Here is an 18,410-nt window from a genome sequence, read left to right as displayed (position 1 = left end):
TGAAATTTAGAGATGGAAATGTGAGTGGAAATAAGGAAGGTTAAGAATGAATTTGGAAATTTTTGGAAAGGTTTTATATTATAATTTGGTGGTAATTTTTGATGAAGGAAGTGAATTAAAAATTTGTTTAGTTATCGAAAGGTTCTTGTGAAGATTTAAATTAAGTGAAGTCCTTGATCGATTGAGAATCGAATTAAAAATCGGTTGAGTAGTTTGAGTTAGAGGGCATTGAGATTGTAAAGGAATGATAGAATTTAATCTCAAATTAATGGATGGGCGTTTTATAACCATTTGTGAATAACGGATGCTTATTCCGAGGGGAATGAGTTGTTTTTGAGAGCATCTCATTATATGGTTAATTATATCCTATTTTATTGTGACAGGACGTACTGAGCCCTCGAGCGAGGAGGACACAGACAGGCAGCAGGGTTAGCTGCGGGATTCACTTGTGAGTGGACCTTTATTTTTATTTAAATAATACATGCAGCATGGTATTAAGTTTTGAAATGTGATTTTATGGAAAGAAAAGGATTAAAAAGGAAACAGTTGACAAGGAGGCCAGTTTGGCGCATGCGTATCTTACCTAGTTGGCAGACCCTTCTAGGTAATAGTCTGGTTGGCAGTCCCTTCCAGACTACAGCTCGGGTGGCAGTCCCACCCGATGCGTCATCTGGTCGGCAGTCCCTTCCAGATGACTTGAGGTAGTTAGTCGGCAGTCCCTTCTACTACCTGTGGCTAGTTGGCAGTCCCAACTAATCACCGCCTCCTACTCCGGTTGGCAGTCCCTTCCGATGCGTCATCGGGTGGCAGTCCCTCCCTGATGGCATGAGATGCCTAGGAAGCAGTCCTTCCTAGTAATCAAATGAGTTTCTTGGAAAAAAAAAAGACTCGCTGCATGATGGTTTTGTTAAAAAGAGAAATGGGGAAGCATACCATAAATTGTTTTGATTCTAGTTTCGGTTTTGTCCACTCACTCTAATGGATTTTATATGTTTTCCCCTGGGCCCTTCGTTTTCAAATGCCCAGATTTCAGATTAGCCGAGATTGCGTCCAGGCTCAAGAACTTGGGAATCAGCGCTTCCGTTTTTGTCCGTAGGTTATTACTTAACCTACCTTGTATGATATCGGCTTAGTTTAGTGTTGCTCTGATAAACCTTTCTTTTAAGTTTGATGGATGTTGTTGTTTGGTTTGTTGTTACTTACGGAGGATTATATTGGGATTTGAACTTTCTGGATGTAATATATGTGCTTGGATTGTAAATTCGATATAGTAGGTTGAGTAGAAGTTATAGTTGAAATCATGTCCAGGTTTGTGAAATTTTGGGTAGCCCATTTTTAGGGGAGGTTCTGCCGAATTTTCGGTAGGATTTCGCTTAAAGTGGGCCCCGCAGGCTCGTATCCAGGTAAGTGGGGCGATTCCTGGGTCGGGTCCTGTCAGATTTTGAGTCTTGATGATTAAAGGATTGGAATGTGCCAAAGTATCCTTCGAACCCACGGGCCTCCCACGCATCCTAGCTGGGGCCATGGCCTGTAACGCTAGAGTGCCACTCTCTTTGGCATTGGCGCCATGCCTACCTCCGTGTAGGGTGGCGCTTACGTCCTCTAGTAGGGACGTCCTTCCTTGCAGGCATGTTTGCAGCATGTTTGTGTGATCTCGTCACTTTAATAGGGATCAAGATGAGACATAGTGGGGACAGACTACGACAATTCCTGTCGTTCCTGTTGAACATTCGTGTTCTTATCTCCCCCTAACGACGGGAAGACTGTCTCATCAAAGGGACATCCGCAAATGTAGCGGTAAGAAGATCGCCTAGCAAGGGCATTTAAGTGGCGGACGATTGTTGGAAGCTCAAATCCAACGTAGTTGCCCATTCGTCTGTAAGGACCCATCATAGAGCGCTGTGGCGGCGCAATTGGCACATAAATGGCTCACTCAAATGTGCGTAAGTACAAAATACGTGTACCCAGTCACTAGCTGTAACGCATAGGTACATTGAGTGGCGGGAGGTTGGAGACGAATTAGCAAGGCTGCATGCGATATCGCATCACCCCAAGCGGATGTAAGAAGATTGGTGCGCATTACCAATGTTCGGACTACCATCGTAGTCGTTTCCGCGAGACCAATTGGGTGTGTACATGGGAATGTGATGTCCAACATCAAACCCATTGCAATATCCATCGAAAGTCTTTCGATGTAAATTCACTAGCATAGTCAAATCCAATTGACTGAATAGGATGATTTGGGGAGTGAGCCCATTGTCATATGATATGTGCTAGGAGTCTAGCATAAGTAGCATTTATAGGTGGACAATGGCACAACACGTGACCAGCGTGTTTGCGTGTCAACCAACATCATGAAATATTTAAGCGTCCGCAAGTTGGTTGAATCAATCCACAAAATCCCTACGGATTCTTTGTAAGAACAGAATGAGTAATGTCATATCCTTTGCATAGGACGGTCTCAGTCCTAATTTCCCTAAGGAACAGGCTTAGTAAAAGATGTCCGTGTGAAGTCTTTTTGTAGACGGATCATCATATCATGACCAGGATGACCTATCCTGTCGTCACAAAGCCAATATGTGTCTAAGTCCAAGAGATCTTCTCTCATAACTTTATTGGATTTAATAGCTCGAATAGTGACATAAAGTCCACTAGAGCGACACATAAACTTCTCTAAGATGCGTCTTTGTACGCAATCATTAGAGGTAATGCAAAGGAACTCATTTCCGTTCTCTACATGCATTTTCGCATGGAATTCGTTGGCTATTCATAGGGTACTATTTGCCCCAAGAGCGTAGAGAGTTTCTGTGACAACTGTAATCAAGGTGCCATTTGGCAAGTGGAACTTGGGCTATTCCATGTCCTTGAATTAATACTGATGGCCCAGCCATCGTAGTCACAAAGTCATATGCTCAGAATCAAAATTGAGTCATAATGAAAAGAACTCGAAATTTTATTCATAAGCCAACGGAATACATCATTGTTTCTATGATCAAAGAAAATCTAATCCAATAAAAAGTAATATGGCAATCGCCTACAACTCTTGGAAAATAAAAAGACTTAATCAAAATCGCCAGTTTCTGGGTCTTGATCCTTGTAGTCTTCCACCCTTAGATCTAGATCGCCATCTTGATCTTCTTGTGCCATGTAATTCGCTTCCCTTGCTTCACGATACGTCTTGTATGCGTTTGCAACATTCTGGGGTGCGGTACATGATTTGGCCCAATGTTCAGTTGATCCACATCGAAAACAAACATCATTATGGTCAGGCTCCCTTGATCGAGGCGCCATTGGGGCGCGATTTGGACGACCTATCTTGGTGGCGTTACCACCATGGTCGGAGGCTCCGCCTCTCTCTCTCTTCACACGTTGACCTCCACGGTTCCGTGCACGCCTCTCTTGGCGATTTCCTTCCTCTTTAGGGCGAACATATGGACCAGAATGTCCAGAATTGTCCCTATCCTTAGGGTTTCGCTCCTTACGTCCTCCATTAGGGGCGCGACTATAGTTAGACTCCGGAATAGGCTTAGTTTCCACGGGTCTAGCATTATAGTTCTTCACAAGGATATTGTCGTGCTTTTCAGCTACGTTCATGGCGCCAATGAGCTCATGAAACCTTGTGATACGTCCTGCATTTACATCAATCCGATAATTCTTTGAAATCATCAGTGCAGAGACGGGGAAGGTAGAGAGAGTCTTCTCGATCAACATCGTATCAGTTATGGCTTGGCCACAAAACTCCATCAGAGACTTGATACGAAGAGCTTCCGAGTTATAATCAAGCACAGACTTGAAATCACAAAAGCGGAGGCTATGCCATCGCACTTCTAAATCAGGAAGCAGGGAGTCACGAACGTTGCCAAATCGCTGCTCAAGTTCTACCCATAGCTTTCTTGGGTCTTCCTCATTGAGGTATTCATTTTGGAGCGCGTCATTCATGTGCCTTGTCATGAGAATTATGGCTTTAGCTTGTTTTGCTTCGAAAGCAGTAGCTTGCTCAATGGAGAGCACGTTCTGACCAGGCTCTTGGATGGCTCCCAGAAGTCCATCAGCCTTAAGATGTTGGCGCACATCTCGGACCCACCTATGGTATCCTGCGCCAGTTGTTTCTAGTGGAACGAAGTTCAACTTGTTCAGGTTACTCATCCTGAAAAACAACACAAGATTAGGGTTAGTTTCGGAGCGAAAGGGCTACCACGAAAAACTATTAAATTTCTGAGCGTAGTCGCTTCCAAGAAATTAGAGATTTTCTGAGCGTAGTCGCTTCTAAGAAAATCCGATTCCAAGAGGGATTTTGGATTAGATCGAAACAACGATATATGTGGTCGATCGTTTTCTTCTCAACAAACTCTAAGTTTGGAGGACTCTACAAGCTCCAAGCTTGGAGTGAGCGCGAACCCCCACAGTTCGGCTTTTGGTCTCCCCTATGTAGAGAAAGGGGGTAGAAGAAGGGATGTTGGAAGTCCCCGAGAAAAGAAGAAGAAATAAATAAAAAAAACTTCAAAAACGGGAACCTTTAGAAAAGTTTACCTTAAAAAGATGGCCGGAAAAAAAAATGTCGCCGGAAGTTACTGTAGCTGCCGGAAAGTACTGTAGCTGACCGGAAAAAGTGGTCGGAAAAACTGCAGAAAGTGGCCGGAAAATCGCCGGAAAAGTCGCCTGAAATTGGCCGGAAGTCGGCCGGAAAAGCGTTGACCGGCGTTGACCGAGTGCTGACGTGGCACAGCAGCGCTGACGTGGCTGCTGACTGGATGCCTGCGTGGCTTGCTGACGTGGCAGGTTTCTTGGCGGCTTGCGGCTTGTGGCTCGGCGGCTTGCAGCTATGAGGCTTGGCTTTGCACGTGGGCTTCGCTGGGCTGCAGACGGGCCTAGGCTGCAAGAGTTCTTCTCCTTTTTTTTTTTCCTCTTTTTTTTTTTTCTTCTTTCTGCCGGTTCAGATTTTGTGGGCACAAATGGCCGGTTCAGTCGAATTTAGGCCGGTTCCGGTGATTAATTTTCGTCTCTGGTGATCTGGTGTCCGGATACAGCTTCTGGTGAAGTTTCGTAGCAGTTGGCTGGGAGGAAAGTATCGAACCGGGCAGGGAGGATAAAGATATGTCCGGTGGCCGGTTCGGATATTTTCCGGCCGGTTCTTGGGGCGGGGCAGCCGGTTCTGGACTCCTGGAGTTGAGATCTTCAAGGTGGGCGGCGGTGGTTTCTGGGATTTGAAGGCTACGAATTTAGGATTTCAGGGTTAGGGCTCGTGCTGATAACGTGTTGTAGGGAAACTGAATTTGAGAGGAATTTGCTGTGTATTCTCATTGATAATAGGGGCCTCTTTATATAGAGGATTACAATGCATAGAATCTCAATCATACAAGGAAAGTAATTCTACATTGAATAGGATTCTAGATCCTTCTAATTAAATCCTATTACCACTAGGTCAAGTAACCTAGAGTTTGGGCTAAACACAAAATAGGTTTTCCTTGAACAAATTTTTAATTATCAAGATTTGAGAATTCGTTTGGTAGATGTATATAAAAATAAATTCTAAAGACAAAAATTTATAATAGTGTGTTTGTCCATGGTAGCTTAATTTGAAAATGTAGTCATAGCATAAGAGGTGATGGTCATTAGTGATACATTCATCGATCGGTCGGTGGGTCTTCTGTTGGTCGATGATATAGCTAATCAATTAGTAAAATAGTAGATAGACGTGAGAATGCCAGTAAGAGGTAGTCATTGTGTCGTCATAAAGTGGTGGTAGGATTTGTCAATTGGACGATGAGGTGACCGAATGATAGGTGAGATCGATGATGGATTGATGAGCTTGTCAGTCGTGTGGTTGTAGAGTCGATGGGGAGGTCGCCGATTGAATTCATTGGTTGATCTATCGGTGAAACGCAAATCAATCAATGGTGAGATACCTAGTAAGTTTGTCATGAGGTTGCCGGTTAAGAAGATAGCTAAAAGGTTGAGTGATGGTTTTGAGTTTTGTTGGAGTCTATCAATCTACGTATTGCAACCAGTGGCGGAAGGACATGGTGGGCTATATGGGCTCAAGCCTAGACAACATTTTGGGCTAAAAACCCTTAAGTATATAGATATCTCAACCTCCAACCCATACCAGCCCAAAGGAAAAAAAAAAAAAATTACATGTAGATCGAAGTCCCGTATTCCAGCTCCCAGCTCCCAGCTCCCAGTCTCGTACTCTAGACCTCTAGTGTTTCGAAATTTCGATGGAGGTTATGAAGGTTATCGATTGAAACAAGGTATGAAGCTCTATGTCTCTATCGATCTCCTGTGTTCATCACTTCTTCTTGCTGCTCTGTTTTTCCCAATGGGGTTTCCTGACTTTCCTCAAAGAAATCCCATATCTCCTTTTGCCGAATATCGATTCTGTTTGCTAGTTTGCTACCACTGGTTGTGAGTTGGGGACTTGGGGCTGTTGGGCTTTTGTGTATGAGTTGAGATTTAGGGGAGAGAGAGAGATAGAGAGACTGAGAGAGAGAGAGATTCCATGTTAGCTGAGGAATTGAGGATCTTGAATTCTTGATTCTTGATCATGGATTCATGGTCGGTGACGGTAAGTCGGTCACTGGGTGAAGGTCAGTCACTCAGTCGGTGGATTTGTAGTTAGATGATGAATTGATGATTGATGAATGCAAATTTAGTTAGAATTACCGACTGATGTCTTTGTTGTCTTGTTGATCATGGACTCATGGTCTGATACTCTGATGGTCGGTGGATTGTGGATAGGTGCAGTGAGGCTATGAATCTATGATGATTCATGATTGTATAAATTACTGGGTAAAAAAATCAAGTTGTGATCTTGGCTTCTGATCATGTTTTGGGTTCCAACCTCAAAAAAAAAAAAAAATTATTGTGCCCTTCTAATTAGCCTAGACAGGAATTTGATCCTGGTTCCGCCGCTGATTGCAACCTTCCTCAATAGTACGATGGCGTTGGAACCGAATTTTCCATCCACCCAAAGGAGTTTGGCTTGTACAAGCGGTGTTGTTATTGCTTGCTTTTGCTGGCTTCCCACGAGTTCAATGGTGTCCCTATTGAATGTGAATATGTGATGCTGCTGGTTGAGGGTGGACAATGTCATTGGGCTAGGCTCTTCTCGAGGCTGCTACACAAGAATTTTTTTTTTAACACCGATTGTGTTTGAGATTTCCTGAGGGTGCACAGTGGCCTTGTGAGTTGGGCACTCATTTTGTCTTCTATTGGACATTAAAATTTTCACCTGGCCCATATACTTTTGGTATTTGGCATATCCTTTTAGGATCTTTTGATAGATGACTTGAGTTTCTCTCTTGCACAGATAACGAAAAGAAAGAAGCCCAACTATATTCAATAAAGTTCAAGACGAAACCTACTAATTCTAGAGATGACCTTCATTGCATCCATGACTACAAGACTAGCATTAGTTTTGTCGTTGAAGGACAGGGTTAGATAGAGTTCATCTCAAAAACTTGAGAAAGTAAGGAAAAAAAAAAAAAAAAAACTTTGTGGCCAACCATTTATATATAGTTGGAAGATTGAATACCTGTAGAGCTTTTAACTATCACTCATTCATGAGAGCTTTTCATTCAATGTGGCATCTGAATGAAACTCTCAATATTCAAGAAAGGATGAATGGGAGATTTTTGTTCATTTTTAGTGAAGTCGGCGACATCGAAAAGTTTAAGGGGGGAGAGCCATGTTGTTTTAACCGTGCTCATGTAGTGCTTAATGATTACAATGGTTTCTCTTTGATTCAGTAGGTCCTGCTAAATCACGTTTGAATTTGAGTCCGCATTCATAGTTTGTTGTTGGCGTATGTAACTCCTCCAACTGTTTCTCTAATTAGAGAGACACTAGACAGGGCGATGGAGGTTGAGATGGTCGGGTTCAAGTCTGTGTGGAACTGTTGTTTGCGGGATCCGGTGTGATTGGCATGACGGTTTGGGGTTTTTCTTAATGAACCCTAGCCCTAACTTTTCAGTATGAAAGGATGGTAGGCAAGTGCAGGGATTGCACATCTCAAAATCATGCTAGGTTACCATGTTCACAACAGGCCCAACAAGACAAAGTGGAAGTGACGCCGGAGTCTCAAGTAATGGTTCTGAGACCTTCTTCTTCTTTATTGTCGTTGGTGTTTAGAGAAAATAGGTCTTTTCTTCCCTATTCCCGTAGTAAAGTAACCCGATGTTTAAATTTGGAGAAAAGAGGTTTGCATGTGGTGATTAAATCAATGAAGGCAAAATAGGTCATGAATGTTTGGCTTCGGCCTAGTTTGGGCTGGCAAATAGTCTCTTTTTGCTAGTGTGATTGCATGAGCGTGCCAACACCATGGGGTGTAGTCGTCGGGGCGTCCTTTAATCTGACTTCTTTTTAAACGCTATAAAAAAGGAGAGCACCAACCTCATCACAAGGTTCTTTCTTCTGCCTTACTGATAAGGACTTTTGTTGTGATCTCTTGCATCACCGGATTGATACTTAGTTTTGTAGACTAAGCAGAGCAATCACCGGGAAGTAGGAGAGAGCAATCACCGGGAAGTAGGAGAAAACACAGGTTTTGCTAAAGCATGATTTTAGTTTCGCTGGGTTGCTAAGCGTGACCCTGGCTTCGCTGGTTTCAACTAGGTTGAAGGTAGGTTTGCTCTAGGGAGACTTTGGATAATCTATGGGATTAGTTGATTGAGAGGTTGTGTTTCTTTACCCTTGAAACCTGGTCTTTATACTTAGGGTTTCGACGGTTCCTTGACATATAAGGATTTTTGAATGAAGATTCTTAATTGGTTTATGCTACTGAATCCTATAAAGTCTCGTTTTCCTCATGGACTCTATAATGGGTAAAGCTGAAACCCAAAACCATAGTAGACTTATTTTTTGGGCCGCAGGGATCGGCCCGCCACTTTCAATCCTTTGAAGGATATTGCTAAAAATACTTTTGGCTCAAACAATGGTGATCGAGGAGAGGCCACAGATTGCGGGTGTGGGGCAGAGCCGAAAAGAAGATATGGAGGTGGACCCCAAATGAAGTCGATTTGCATTGGAGCTGGTTTTGTTGAAGTTGGTTGCAGAGGATTTTGGGATGATTTAGAATGAAGATGATTGGTGGAAGATTGCGATAACAGGGAACAAAATAAAGCAGGTGGAGCTGGGAAGCGACCTACATATTCCTTGTGCTTCTAGCTTCTCTCTATATAAGAACGATGCGTTCCGAAGTGTGAAGTGGGAGAGAAGGGATTTCATAATTGGATTGGGGTTTTGAATAAGACAACTCTTTCATTTTTCATTTTTTTTTTCTTTTTCATATTGAAAAAGTAATAAGAACGAGGGGTGTTAAGCTTTTTATCATCCTAGCATCGAGCTATTTTTTCGTAGGACCTCCCCTACAGTATCGTCACCGCAGTAGAGTTTAACCACCAAGTTCGGGATGGATTGGTGTGGTTCTTCTACGCCTAGGGCACAAAAATATCAAACCATGAACGAAGAAAGGCATGAGGCCTTGTGCTTCTACTTCCCCATATCTCCTATTCTTTTCAGGAAAGAGGGGATAGAAGGTTTAGAAAGGTTGGGTTCACTGTTTGGACTGTTATACTGCGTGTTAGACTCTTAGGTAGTATGAATGATGCGTGCATTGATGGGTACCATTTAGTTTTCCCTGAAGTTGTATAGCTAGTTGAAAAAGATTTTTTTTAAAAATTTTTGTTCTATTGTTCATTAGGAATAAGTGCAAAGTGAGTTCTATAATGGAATTACTTGTTAGGGTTTTCATTCCCGTTTAGGCCGCATAAGCATAACATTGTATTGCTGTGGGGGCTTTAATGTAAATATTTTCCTTGCGGTGACTCAATGAAGTTATGCTAATATATGAAATATTAATCTCTCTTAAAAAAAAAAAAAAAAAAAAAAAACCGGCTCACCGACTATGGTATTTGGGATTGTGAAGTACAAATATTGTGAAGACTTATGGATTAAGAGTTCTAGTTAAGTTTATTTTTCCGTTATAAGAGTTTTGTTGGTGTTAGTGACAGTAACTTTTGTTGTTGGTGAGAGTAGTTTTTGGTGTTGGTGAAAGCAATTTTTGCTGTTGGTGAGAGTAGTTTTCTAGTGTTGGTGATAGTAGCATTTATTGCTGGTGAGAGTAGCTTTTGGTATTTGTGACAGTAGCTTTTGTTGGTGGTGAGAGTAGCTTTTCGTTTTGGGGAGCATAGGTTATTTGATAAGCAGTAGATTTTATTGTTGGTGATAGTAACTTTTGTTATCTCATTGGAGGTTGCCAGAAAACTTACTAGAGTATCTTTTGTTTCTAGTGACAGTAGCTTTTGTTGTTAGTGATAGTAGCTTTTGTGACCTCGCCGAAGATTGCCTAAATTTCATCAGAGTAGCTTTGTTGCTAGCTACAGTAGCTTTTGGTGTCAGTAACAGTAGTTTTTGTGGTCGCGGGAGACCCATCGGAAGTTGGCCGGAGTTGACTGGAGACCTCGCCGGAGAGGAGAGAGAGAATGAATGTTGATTTTGTACTCTAGTGGTATTTATATAAATATATTGGTTTTTAATATCCAAATATAACATCTTTTTTAATCTAGTGGCCTTATGAAGGAAAAAACTAGTTGGTGACCTTATGGCTAAAAAAACATTCTAAGATGCACTTATATGTAATTAACTCTTTTTATATTTTCTTTCAAATCCTTATTGCACTTGTGAGATTACTCATTATGTGGAGTTTGTGTTTTAGCCCAAATTCAAGCCGTCAAACAATTTGATTCTTATTGTTATTTCAATCTGACATCTATTTTACATTACTTTTTCTTTATCAACTTAATTTTTGCAATCTAGCAAACCCTGGTTGAAATGAGCTAATTAAAGACGAGCAAAATATCAATCAAAATATCAAGGTTTCAAATTTCGGTTTTGATTTCGATTTCGGTACTTCAAATTTAAGGAAATTTTGGAGAAAGTTTCGATTTCGGTGGAAATTTCGGTTAAAAATAAAGAAATCAAATTAATTGCATTTATAAAATGATATTTTTGAATGAAACTTTTACATAGACTAAACTAACCTATAATATACCTATTTAGTATTTACAATGTAACATCTCTAAAATTATAAATTTATAATAGAATTATGATATTTTATATAGACGAGTAATTAACTAGTACTGTAGTAGGTTGCTATACTAGTGTTTTTATCTATGTGTATTGATAATGTGTTGTATATTGATAATGTAAATATGATTTGTTTTTTTTAATAATTAGAAAATTACAAGGGGGTGGGGCGGGGCACGTAAAACCAAAACCCCGTGAATGAAAATGAACAAGTACAACAAAAGGAATATAAAAGCTACTACGATGTGGTTCGATCTAGCTGGTTGAACTGCTTTTATTTAGTATCATACAATACTGCTCCCAAGTACATGAATTTTGGAAATGATTTTTGTACTTCATCACATGGTTATTGTATGTGTACGTGTTGTTCCATTTCCACATGCAATCCATATATCAGATATTGTGGAATTACCTAATATGATGTTACAGTGTATGAAACATACAATATTTGAGACGAAGCAAAAATGAAATCATGTTATGGTTGGAGCATTCAACTTTGAAGCAGATAAAAACAAAAAGGTTTTTTTGTTGTATTTAACTTGATTGCTAAAAAAAAAAAAATCAAAATTTGATATTTTTTCTATAAAAGTATGAAGTAAAAATTCATTGTAGGTGACATAAAAATTTAACAGAAATTTTAGAGAAATTTCGGACAAAATTTTGGTGTGAATTTTTAAATATATATTATGTGTGTAGATATTTCGGAAATTAAGAATTTTGTGGAAATGTATGGAAAATTTCGGGAAACTTCTGACAGAAATGATATAACATATGAATTTACTTTTGGTACTTCAAAACTACGGAAATTTCAGCAATTTCGGAGAAATTTAAAACCTTGCAAAATATGAATGCAAATCAATTTTATCTATAGGAAACACATTGTCATATAAATAGATTACCAATTCTTGATAATAGTAGATTAATTCCCTTCAATTGCAAACTAACTCGAGATCGGAATGCATAGCAATGCACGACTTCAGTCTTTCATTATAATTATACATCAATACACCATGGACGAATCCTTAAACCAATTTATAGTCGTAAGTCGTAACCGTGTCAACTTCTTGAGTTATTCACATTTTGATTTTTGAGGACCAGATGGGAACATTATAAAATCTAGGGACCAAAATGCCACAACGGTAAGGTAACAGAGGCGGAGCCCAAAAGTTAAACTCTTGGTCGGTCGTCCATTTTAACAGTTACCTCGTCTTCTTCTTCTTCTCTCTAGCTTCTTGCTGTCCTAAAATCCAGGAAAGCACAGAGCAGACCCAAAACTAGACTACCCAACAAAACAAAGCTTGGGTACCCTTCGGCGGATCAATTCGGAGATCTGGGAAAGCTCGGAAGATTACATATCATATCATCCAGTTGATTCAAGAAAGCAGAGAAAGATGAATATATTCAGATTAGCGGGAGATATGACGCATTTGGCCAGTGTTCTGGTTTTGCTTCTCAAGATCCACACTATCAAGTCATGTGCTGGTCAGTCTGCTCTTGTCTTATTTCCACTTTGCTGTTATTTTAGTTCCCATTTGGGTTGTGGTTTATGGGTTTTGATTTGTGAAGAAAGAGTTTACTTCCATTGAGCTTAAAGTTATAAGATTTGGGGTTGAATTTTGTTGCGTGATTGGATAGAATGTGCTGGGGATTGAGTGGGGTGTTCCAAGATAGTTTATGGATATGGATGTGCTGAAAAGCGTGGTAATTTTTGCAATTGGCATTGTCTTGACTTCCCTTTTGGAAGATGTCAATTTGGTTTTAGGTTTTACTTGGTGGGGAAGAAGTGTTTTTTTAAGTTTACGTTTATCTCTAGTGATGCTAGATTGAATGAGTTTCTATATGTTTGGGAGGAGGGTAGTAATGCAAAGGTGGGAGAGGTAATGGGGTTGGTTTGTAAAGTCAGAACTAATAGTTAAGATGTGCCAGTACACTGGCTTCATGGGTGATAAATGGTTTCAGAACCTTTCTTTGTTTTTGGGATAAGTGAAAGAGTTAACTGAAAATGGGCATTGGAGCTTACGATTATCAGCGGGTTAGTCGGAATGTTCAAGGTCATGGTTTGCTTCCGTGTAACCTACCCAGCTATTTGCTGGTGTTTCCTTACTCCTAAAGGTTGTAGGGTTGGCAGGGGGACCCAGTTTCGAGCCTGGGCTGGCAAAGCTGGTTTGGGTGTAGCCATGAAACACTTGAATGTAGTACATAAGTTGGAGAGTGATTCCTTCCGTGAAAGACAAATTATGTAGTAAAGTTAAAATGAATTGAGTAATTGAGCAGAAAGAGAACATTGATAGAAATATAATTATGTTTAATAGGATACTGGAGGGTACATGTATCCTAAAATAAGGGACAAAATAAGAAGTTCTGTCACATGCTTGATAAAACAGCATAGTCCTAGGGATTTCTCTGATTCAGGCTGATATTATTGATAAAAGGAAGAAAAGAAAAAGAAAATAAAAAAATATAAAAGAAGTGAAGGCTGCCGAAACAAGTGCAAAGATGAAGGCTGCCGGTGATGCCCTCGAGGTTGCTTTTGTTGTCATTAGATGGTTGGGGGGCATTCTACTTCTACCCACTTTTAGCAGTTATGCATTCTTTCCTCTCTTTTTTTTCTAAGTTTGATTTTCTCATGATACACTTGAACTTTTACCACAAGGACCTTGAGGTCTCATCAGTTGTTCAAGTGTTTGATCAATTTATAAGTCAGATTGTATATTGCTATTGTAGATTGTCCATGTAGATTCATGCCTAGTTATGTTTCTATCAATCGTGTTTTGGCAGAACTGTCTTAGAGGTGACATCTGCAAATTTAAAAAATGGGGACATCCACCTTCCACCTTCACATCCAATGATCGGACCTGTCCATTTTAGGTCTCATCTTTCCATGATCATTATTGCCAAAAATCATCCAAACTGGAAAATCATGTTGCCATTAGATTATCGTTGTCACAGTTCAGTATAGATGACACTGTGGTTTCCGATTTTGGCTGATTGTTCTGCAGGAGTGATCCTTGCAGAGGTAACTAAAAAATGAATTGTTCTGACCTTTGAACTATAATGCAGGGCTGACATCTGCATTTTCAAATTTTGGATGTGCACTCTAAAACGGTTTTCCTTGTTATATTACTAATTCTTAAGAGATTTTGACACATTTGGTATTGCCATCCTACAAAAATTGGAAGATAGTTGGTTCTTAATTCAAAAACTCAGAGTTTTGAAAGAATACCACAGGCACTTTGAAGTAAATAATAGTGTATATCAATGACTCTTAGAAGTTTTTTGTATGAGATTCCCCAATGTGATGCCAAGAATATATAAGTCCCAGAATTCAAATTGCTACACAATAAACACATAAACTATCTGTATGTAAAACTGTTGGGTTTTGTTTGTACCAAAAAAAAACTGTTGGGTTTTGTTATTACTATCCGCTTTATGTTAGATTGGGTTTTATTACATGTGCCTGCTTGGAACTCATGTTTTCTCTGAACTGAATAAAATTTTGACTTCCCTCGGTTTATGCAGGCGTGTCCTTGAAGACTCAGGAACTCTATGCTCTTGTCTTTGCTACCCGCTATTTGGATATTTTTGTTAGCTTCTACTCAGTTTATAATACCTTGATGAAGTTGATATTCTTGGGTAGCTCTTTCTCAATTGTTTGGTATATACGGCACCACAGGATTGTTCGTAGATCATATGATAAAGACCAAGACACATTTCGCCATCTTTTTCTGTTACTCCCATGCCTACTTTTGGCCCTGGTCATCAATGAGAAATTCACTTTTAGAGAGGTATCAGTTGAATTCCATTTTGTGATTTTGATGTTGTTCATATCCTATTAGGAGCATGTAACCAGATTACTATTTTCAGTAAAATTATCCATGGAGGGCATATACTATGAGGATCACATTGTTCAATTACTTGTGTGATCTAATTAAATTGATTGATCAGGTGATGTGGGCTTTTTCCATATATTTGGAAGCAGTCGCCATACTTCCTCAGCTGGTGCTGTTGCAAAGGACAAGAAATATTGACAACCTAACAGGGCAATATGTAGTCCTCCTCGGGTAATTACTCCTTTTAAAGGTTTTTTTTTTTTTTTTGAATTCTAGAAGTACCGATATTCAGCTAGCAAGAATTTGCATGTGGATTTTCAAAATATCAACTGTTATTTCCATCATCATTTACCTGTTCATGCTATTCTTTTTCTGCTTGTTAGTTTGTTTCCCCTTTGCTTAGACTATATAATTATAAATATGCAATTGGAATTACCCCTTTCTCTTGGATATGCAATTGGATAAATGACCATTTCTCTTCTACTGCAACCCTTGGTTATGTTCTTCTGTTTATCATGTTCCTGTAGTTTTTTTTCTTTTTGCTCTATGCGAGTGTTACTGGTTCAGATGAAACAGCAATATCAGAGCACAGAATAGTAATTTTTTGTCAGTGTTGTTGATGTCTAATCTTATTACTTTGCGTCTCAATATCTTATTCCATATTCTTGTATGAAAAAGAAAAGAAAAAGAAAAAAAAAGATTTTTGACAACAGTGGGCTTATCATTAAGCTACTGACAAAATTCTAAAGAAACAAGGTTTATTCGACCCTTCGACTCTTATAGTATTATATAGATCTTGAAAGCAATGGTAGTTTCACAGATTGAGTTCTATGATACTTGCTGTTATTAAATATATGGTTATTTTCTCTGATTATTATTAAGAATACTGAACCATTTTCTAAAGATGTAGACTAACCTAAGTTGGTAAGCTAAAAGCATTGAAGTAACTGACTTTGATGGGAGAGAAACAAAATGCTATTTCCCATTGTTTATCCTACTGTATAAAATAAATCTCTACAATAAATCTCTTCCCATTTGGTCGAGGAGCCTTCCCCTCCTGAGTACCACCCTTGCACCTTTTGACCTTGAAATCAGTCCAGGCAGCTGAACCGCCAAGGCTGGAAAGTGGGCTGATGAGCAGCAAAGTAGTTTAATAATCAGAAACTGAGTTTATATATTTATATATTTATAATGATTTGATTGCCATTCATGATCACCATTTCCAACTTGATCTTAAACTGAACTGTCTGTTGTGTTCAATCTAAAAGAGGTTCGAGGCTAAGTTACAAGATCTTGATTTCTTGAGTTGGTCAAGTTAGTGATGTGTCTGGATCATATTGCTTGATGACTATTTTTGTTTTCAATACTTTTTGACTGGTGTGGCTGAAAGACTTGAGAAAAGGTATTATAGCCAGGTAGACAGGTTAACCTTGTCACTCTTTGCAGAGCTTGCACCTATGTAGTCTCTGCAAATATACTACTCTTGTGTAGTATATTACATTAAATTATGTATGCAAAGCAGAGATCACATCTTTTGTCTGTGATACTAAAAATATATGAGATTCTATGGCTACGTGAAAGAGTGAACATTTTTCAAGTTAGTGAGCAAGTGAAGTTTAGCTGTCCTGAGGTAGAGGGGTACAATCTTCACTATGGTTTTATACTGAGTTTACTAATTAATTACAATGAGATCGGGATGAGATGAGATTTTGTAGGTACTTGAAAATGTCAGCAAAAATTCCATTGAAGTTTGAATTGTATATTTATTGTTTGGAGGAGGGAGTGGGCATTTCACTTGGAACTGTTGTATACTTTTCAAAAGAGATACCTGGCATATGTTTTTGCCACAGAGATCCAGCAGATCTAGATCTCTTATAACCCACACTGTGTCTCTAAGCTGGCACAGTGGCACCTCCTGCTATGCAGATGTTTGTCACTCTACCTCTTTATGATGAAACTCTTCCAAGTAAATGGAATTGCACAGTCACGAGCTCAGAGATTGATTTATGAGCTTCATTTTATTAGTACTTTTCTTTTCTTTAATCATAAAAGTCGAGAGTTCATGTAAAAGCTTCTTGGTTTTAGGAAGGTTCTGAAACTTTAGGGAGTATATCGGGATTCTATAAGCATTTTACAATTTGCCATCCCTTGATCTAAATAAAATTTATTTTTATTCTTGTCTAAGCTTAAATGGGTTGAAATTGTGGGAGGAGTTAGTGTTAGCATCTTAATTTTGGTTTTCTTAATGCAGGGCCTATCGAGCATTGTACATATTGAACTGGATTTACCGCTACTTTACTGAGGATCACTATGTCCACTGGATAAGTATGATTATCTTTCCCATGAATTCAAGTGCACAGAATATTTAGCTCTGCGTTCATGCATTATTAAAACATCAGTTTTCATCATTTCTGTCGTACATCCTAAATGTGCACATTTTTGTTAGTAATTTCTTTTGTGTGGGCTGAATATGAACCTCTCAATCATATCCATGTTCTGCTCCTGCAGCTTGGGTAGCAGGGATAATCCAGACCTTACTCTATGCTGATTTCTTCTACTATTACTTCCAGAGGTAGATTATTTATCTTCTTCATTTTTTGTATCACAAACAATAATGATAAAATTGTACAAGTTGGTGACTTCATTTTTGTATTCTGCAGTTGGAAGAACAATGTAAAGCTTGAGCTGCCAGCTTGAAAATGCAGTTCACATGAATGGGTTGCAATAGGATACTTAAATCTCTGTTAGTTTTAGATGATTCTCTTCTTTTCCTTGAATTTGTGGCATCAATTTGGACTCGTGGACTTTGTCATCTGACTGGTATTGGGCACCATCACATTGTAGCAGACTAAATGTTATAGTTCTAGTACATTTCATACAGTCTACCAAAATGCTTGTAGAAAATCTGTATTCTGAATGGGGAGTATTGTATTCAATTTTTTTTTTTTTTTTTGAAACGTATTGTATTCGATTCTGTCTTGCCAAATTCTGTCAAAAGATACGGAAAAATTTGAAGTTGGTGACGTTTGCACAACCAATTCCACAACAAATGTGATGGGTAAATAAGGTTCAGATAGTTTTAGGGGTGAGTGTCATTTTAGCTAATCGAGGAATATCAGTATCCTCCCAAGAGAGTATTCTAGTTACAACGGCCAATTGCGTATATTCCACTGCTCTAAATTGACAAACAAAATGTATTCTCTACTAATTGTCAACCCTAACATCAAATTTGCCTGACAACTGACGGTGCTAATTGAAATCCTAACAAGCAACGCCATATTGTCGGCTAGTGCTCCAGAAAATCATCAAAGTCGCTCACGAGATTTTCATTGGCTCAAACATAGTCATCCATCATGTTCAGAAACTCCGTCAAGTCCAGAACTCCCTTACAATAGAGGTAGAATTGCTTCAGAACATGGAGTAGGAGTTGTTCTGTGTATTCTTCTCTGTATTCTTTTTACTATTATTGGATGTTTATCATTTTCCGTTTAGTAC

General features: G+C 39.1%; 1 protein-coding gene across 1 annotated transcript; it reads left to right on the top strand.

Moving 5' to 3' along the window:
* The first annotated feature begins 12,204 nt into the window (after positions 1–12,204).
* LOC112201073 (ER lumen protein-retaining receptor) lies at positions 12,205–17,865 on the top strand. The gene is made up of 6 exons (XM_024342078.2): positions 12,205–12,567; positions 14,605–14,870; positions 15,031–15,146; positions 17,167–17,240; positions 17,424–17,487; positions 17,576–17,865. Exons 1-6 carry the CDS (start codon positions 12,477–12,479, stop codon positions 17,610–17,612), a joined length of 648 nt encoding a protein of 215 aa, XP_024197846.1. The 5' UTR covers positions 12,205–12,476; the 3' UTR covers positions 17,613–17,865.
* Positions 17,866–18,410: the final 545 nt, after the last annotated feature.

Source organism: Rosa chinensis, chromosome 4 (genome assembly GCF_002994745.2).
Source record: "Rosa chinensis cultivar Old Blush chromosome 4, RchiOBHm-V2, whole genome shotgun sequence".
In the NCBI taxonomy this organism is placed as follows: domain Eukaryota; kingdom Viridiplantae; phylum Streptophyta; class Magnoliopsida; order Rosales; family Rosaceae; genus Rosa; species Rosa chinensis.
This window is presented reverse-complemented; position numbering and strand designations above follow the sequence as displayed.